Below are 5,992 nucleotides of genomic sequence, written 5' to 3'. Positions count from 1 at the left end.
GCATGATGTACGAATGCTGTTTACACTTTCATTCAAATGACATAAGTTATCGAATGACAGACAGACAGACAGACAGACAGACAGACAGATAGATAGACAGATAGACAGATAGATAGATAGATAGATAGATAGATAGATAGATACTTTATTGATCCCACAAGGGGAAATTTCACTTCTGACCCGGCTGCCCATTATAGGCGCCTGACATTACAGCCGGTTGTTGTCTGAGCGCTCTGGAACAAACATGCAGCTGCAGGAAACGAAGGTGTATCATGGTCTTATAAAGTAAAGATGCATGACCAGTGTCGTGAAACTTACACAGAAGGTAAGACGGAAGGACAAGCCTTGTTCATTCATGTCCTCTTCTCTCTCTCTCTTTTTTTTTTTTTTTAGCCTGTCCTGTCGAGCATGGAAGCAGCAGAATGGAGGACTGACTGCTGTCATGTGCCCGACAGATTTGCTCTTCCAAGAGGAGTTTATAAATGTGTAGCTCCTCTTGTTAACATATGGTTTTCCAATTTATTTCATTTATTTTAAATACTGTTACATGATATCGCTGGACCTGACAGGGGGACAGAAAGTGAAACAAACAAACAAATGATCAGACAAGCAAAAGAAAAAAAAAACGGTGAAGAGAAGGAAGAGAGTGCCAAGATATGACGGTCTTTAATTACGTAATATCGAGAGTCCAGACGACTGGCTACTGCACCTACATAAAGATATGACCGAGGGCATCCTATGGACTTTTGTTGGAGAATATAACTGGTTGTAAACTGGGGCGTGAAGCTGAGGATCCAGGTATGAAATTACACCAGAGCATAGTCTAACTCACCACAAGAAAACAAGCTAACTGAGTCCACAGGTGGAATGTGAAGAGTGATTAAAGATCAGCGTGAGCATGCAAATGTGACAGTGACCATCCATATACGACCTCTGACCCCTGAGAAGACCAGAAGCGGGCCAAAGAGGCCCTCAGGGCCCAGATAACCGGTGGCCATCCCAAAGCACAGATCCCAGCCACTCCCCAAGGCAGACGTCCAAGCACTGGTCCAGAAGCCAGAAGGGGGCAGAGGAAGGGCCCGGTCAGGACCCCTGGTGGCCACGGGGCCCGGGCCCCAGGGAGCCACGACTGACAGGTGCCGCCCCCCCACAATGCCCAGGCACCGGACGCCCAGAGTCGAGAGCCCAGGGCCCAAGAGCCAACCCCATCCACTCAGGGAACCCATCAGTACATACCATATATCCATCTGTGGAAAAATCCTGAGCGTGCACATTTTGTCACTGAAGAGCTCCAGAGAGACTGGGTTGTTGACTGTGAACACATCTATAGAACCACAGCCTCAAAAAGAACAGATATTGTTGTTGTTGTTTTTCCGTGACTTGATGTTGCCTAAAACAAAAAAAAACTTGCCAGACTGCAGCACATTGATCCTGTTTACAAGTCATGTTCAAATTAACACAAAACATGGGTGAACAAGCAACTCGTCCACATAACTGGAAACCTGGAAAAACCTCTTCTTCGAGTGTAACTCTCCTCTTGATGATTATCTGATTTCTTTGCTTCATTGTTGAGTTTTGTTGAGGGACAGAAAGACAGGAAGAGAGAGAGAGAGAGAGAGTTAAGGAAAGAGAGAAAGTGCAAAGATGCAACAGTAATCATTCAATCTGAACCGACACACCAGGCAACCTGCTACTCCACCTGTACAGAGACACAAGAGAGAATAGCCGACGGGCTTTTGTTGGGAAACATGGCTGACAGTTGTCCGGGACGAGCAAACAGTGGAACCATACTGTATATTGAAATACAAACCAGAGGAACAGCAGACACCGAACACAGGAAGCTGTCGAACATCCCATCCGACAACACGGTGACTGACTCCACATGCAGAACACAAAGAGTAATTAAAGATGAGAGTGATCATGGAATGTGACTGTGATCATGCAAACATGACCTCTGATCTCTGAGAAGCAGTTCAAGAGATGCCATCAAGACCCGGGAGCTTGGCAGCAATCCCAGAGCTCGCATCCCAGCCGCCACCCCAGGAAGACGTCCACACACCGGTCCAGAAGGGGCAGAGGAAGGCCCCGGCAGAGATATCCAGCAGCCAGGGGGCCGGGGCCCCTGGGGACCGAGACCGGCAGGCGCCAACCCCGCTGGGCACTGGATACCAAGGGAGGGCAGAGCAGAGGCCCAACAAGTCCAAGAGCTGATTATACATTCAGTGGAGGGTGATATCACATAAATCCCTAACATATAAGGCCACAGTGAAGGCTCATGGTGCAATGTAGTAACAATGGATGTCAGAAACACAAAAGGGGACAAAGGATTAGTCTGGTAGGTTATGGTAGAGATGCCACAAATATTTAAAGTCCAAGCCTATTTATATGAAAAATAAAAATGAAAAATCGATTTACAGCTGAAGGAACAGAAACACTACTTTATTCACAGTGCTGCAGCCATTTTGAACAGAGATGACAGAAGGTTTGAGAGAAGAGTAAAAGAAGTCATCTGTGTAAAAACCCCTCTGAAAGGAGGAAGTTTACACCTCCTACATCAGCTCTTCGGGATATCTTTCAAACAGTGTACAATACATTTGTTCTTTACTTGACTCACTGTGTGGAGTTTTCAGAGACCAAACATACAGCCTGCTGTTGATGTTTGATGTGTTTCAGGTGGGACTCTGTTGGTTTTACAAAGTCTTTCCACTACGTGTTTCTCATCACACCTTTCTGTGTGATGAGAAACCAATCAGATGGTTGTGATGTCTGACCCTCCCACTTTAAAAATCAACTGAAGACTCTTTGATAGCAGCAGTCAGTGGTGGAACTCTCAGAAAATGTTTGTCACATTTTGTTTTCTGTTGATGATCAGAGTCGGACGTAAGTATTTGTTGAAGTGTCAGATTCAACTAACACATGAAATATGAACACATGAAATTATGCTTTTTTTATTTACTGGTTGAAATTGCTTTTTTCTTCCAGGCTCCACAGATGATCAGAACTTTGAGATAAAGTCTGTTGCAGCTCAACAAAATGTGACCCTGGAATGTCCTCGAGAGAAAAGCTTTGATGGTTCTGAGAATCTGTACTGGATCAGAATCATTTCTGGTCACCAGCCTGAATTCTTGGGGAGAACGCCCGTCTTCGATAATGAAGCAGTTAATGAAACTCCTCATTTTACTGCCAAACAAGAACCTGGAACTTTTGTTTTACACATTCACCAGACTCAGATCAGTGACAGTGGACTTTATTACTGTATAAAGACCGGCATAACTTTCATGACCTTTTTGAGAGGAGTGTTTCTCGAAGTTAAAGGTAAAGTGAACTTATTTTCTTTTTCGATATGTAAGCTTCTTAATTCATTCACATATATTAAAAATACTTTAGGTATTCACTTAATTCCACAAATATTCATTTACTTGTTCTTTATTTACAAACAAATATATCCTGATTGCACATTGACTTAGTTGCTTTTCGGTTACTTTACTATTCAATTTTTCTCAGGTCAATATTTACTGAAGGACTAAGATGGTGACTCTTTTGTATTTTCTTCTTCATTATTATTATGAGATTAGTTTCTTACTTTTTATTTGGTTCTTCCCAGGAGCCCAGTCTTCCATCTCTGGCGTGGTTCAAGCTCCTCCGTCTGAAGCGCTCCGTCCAGGAGAGTCGGTGTCTCTGCAGTGTTCGGTCCTCTCTGACTCTGAGAAGAAAACATGTTCAGAAGATTACAGAGTTCACTGGTTCAGAGCAGGATCACATCAATCTCACCCCACTTTCATTTATACTGATGGAGGCAGTGCAGAGTGTGGAAACTCTTCACAGAAATGTTTCTATAGCTTCTCTAAGGAGGTCAGTGTCTCTGATGCTGCTACTTATTACTGTGCTGTGGCTGCATGTGGAGAGGTCATGTTTGGAAATGGAGCTAGACTGGACATTAAAGGTAAGATCAGATTATTTCTTTTTCTGATACAATGATTTCTAAACTTTAAAAATTAAATTGTCATGACCACTGAATGTTTCATTTTCACAGATTCCAACACAAGACCTTTGAATCACACAGAAATAGCTCTTTGTATCGTCTGTGTTGCTTTGGCTGCAAGTGTGACGGTTTCAGTTTATCTCATCTGGACCATCAAGAAGAAGAATTGTAACTGTGGTAATAAGACAAGTTACATTAAAATCAGTATATTTTGCACCACATCCTTTACAGTAACTGACAACACGTTTTATATTGAATTTCTCTGTTGAAGGTGCTGAAGCAGTCAGCAGTGATCAGCAGGTGAAGCCTCACCCCTTGATCCCACAGCACGCGTCTACCTGTGGTGCGCCGCTGCGCGTTCACATCCGTTTTTGTGCGCACGCGTCAACGCCCACTGCACGCGTTCTCCTGCGCTCTGCTCCGTCAGAGCAGAGCGCAAAAACATTGTGAAGCGCACGAGCCAGATGTTCAAGATCCCGCAAGAGAGTACTAAAAGCCGGAACAACAACTCATTCATTCGTCGTTTCTTTGCCAAACAGTTTCTCAACTTCCACAACGAGTCTCTCTTCATCCATGGCGATAGTTTAGCTGCGCATCCGGAAGTAAACACAGACCCCACCCACTCCGTCTGTGCTGCGTGTTTATCTTCATTACCCTTTCACAATAAAATAAGCAGACAAACGAACTGTATTAAGGGGATAAACATTAACACTACAAGGAAAACAAACCATATGCTATTTTTTGACTCCACAAATGTATTCAAATATCGAAATATGTACATCTTCAGTTTTTTGGATATTTGTAATGAGCTTTATGACAAAATGCATATATAAAACAATATTGTCACAAATAGATGTGTGACATGACTAAACAAAACTTGTGACTTGGCACAGTATAAGTACTGAAGATGATACAAAGATACTTCAGTGAACATCTCTAACAATGACCAAAAATGTATATTGTAAATTATTTAATTTTGAAAACACAGAAGTTGTTTCAGTTCTCTTTCCTGTTTGGAGCTATCCGAACAGCGGAGCTTGACGCGCTTGTGTGCGGCCGCGGCCAAAAATAGTTGGGACGCGTATTTTTATCCCGGACACGGCTGAGCGCGCCGAACGCTGGATGTGGAACTGCTCCTGACCAATACAATGGCAACGTATTTTCTGCATCCAGCGCGACGCAGCGCAGCGCGGCCGAACGCTCCAGAAACGCGTGCTGTGGGATCCGGGGGTTCGGATGACAGAAATGGAAAAGTTGTTGCTTTCAGTTAATTCCATCTAAATAACATTTGTACATTTTCTTTTATTTCTTCAGACAGATGAAGCTTCGTTGACCTATTCAGCACCAACCTTCAGCAGGAGAAAAGTTAAAGCAGAAAGAGGAAACACACACTCGGCTCAGGAAGAGACGATCTACAGTGACGTGCGTTTTCACCACTGAACGAGTGAAACTCTTATTCTGATAAGTCTTGGTGATATGATTATTATCTTTCCTGAACTTGATTACACTTGTATTTAACAAGGTAAAAGTCACAAAGCAGTTGTTTGTTACCACAGCATTTTTTTTTTGGCATTTCTGTGATTATTACAGTTTTTTTCGATTGCTAAAACACAAAAAGCAAATTTTTCACCGCGTGAGATTTCCTTCGTCAAGGTGACCCAGTATTGGCAAGATAGCGAGACCAGAGAGCTGCTCTGGATCCGTGGGGAAGAGGAGACTCGTCTACAGGTAACGGGGACTGTGTTCCGCTGCATTGTTTACTTTCGCTTTGCTCCGTCGCGCTGATGATGTCATCAACGCGGGACACCATCAGTGCGGGAAGACGCAGCGACGCGGCTCGCCAGCAGGCGGTTAGACGCGGGTCTGCATGCAGTGTGAAAGGACACAAAAGGCGAATATTAGCGGGTCGAAAACACGGGTGGACCCACGAGTTGCAGTGTGAAAGGGGTAATAGATGTGACGGATTATTCAGTGGATCTTCCAGTAAACACAAGTCGTATTTTGCTTCTT

The 5,992-nt window shown here is 43.7% G+C and overlaps 1 protein-coding gene across 1 annotated transcript; it reads left to right on the top strand.

The window, feature by feature from the left end:
* Nucleotides 1-291: 291 nt before the first annotated feature.
* LOC115396965 (uncharacterized) lies at nucleotides 292-5,399 on the top strand. Its single transcript, XM_030103084.1, has 5 exons — nucleotides 292-325; nucleotides 3,025-3,315; nucleotides 3,605-3,943; nucleotides 4,034-4,159; nucleotides 5,297-5,399. Exons 1-5 carry the CDS (start codon nucleotides 292-294, stop codon nucleotides 5,302-5,304), a joined length of 798 nt encoding a protein of 265 aa, XP_029958944.1. The 3' UTR covers nucleotides 5,305-5,399.
* The last annotated feature ends 593 nt before the right edge of the window (nucleotides 5,400-5,992 follow it).

Source organism: Salarias fasciatus, chromosome 2, assembly GCF_902148845.1.
Source record: "Salarias fasciatus chromosome 2, fSalaFa1.1, whole genome shotgun sequence".
Taxonomy (NCBI): Eukaryota; Metazoa; Chordata; class Actinopteri; order Blenniiformes; family Blenniidae; genus Salarias; species Salarias fasciatus.
This window is presented reverse-complemented; position numbering and strand designations above follow the sequence as displayed.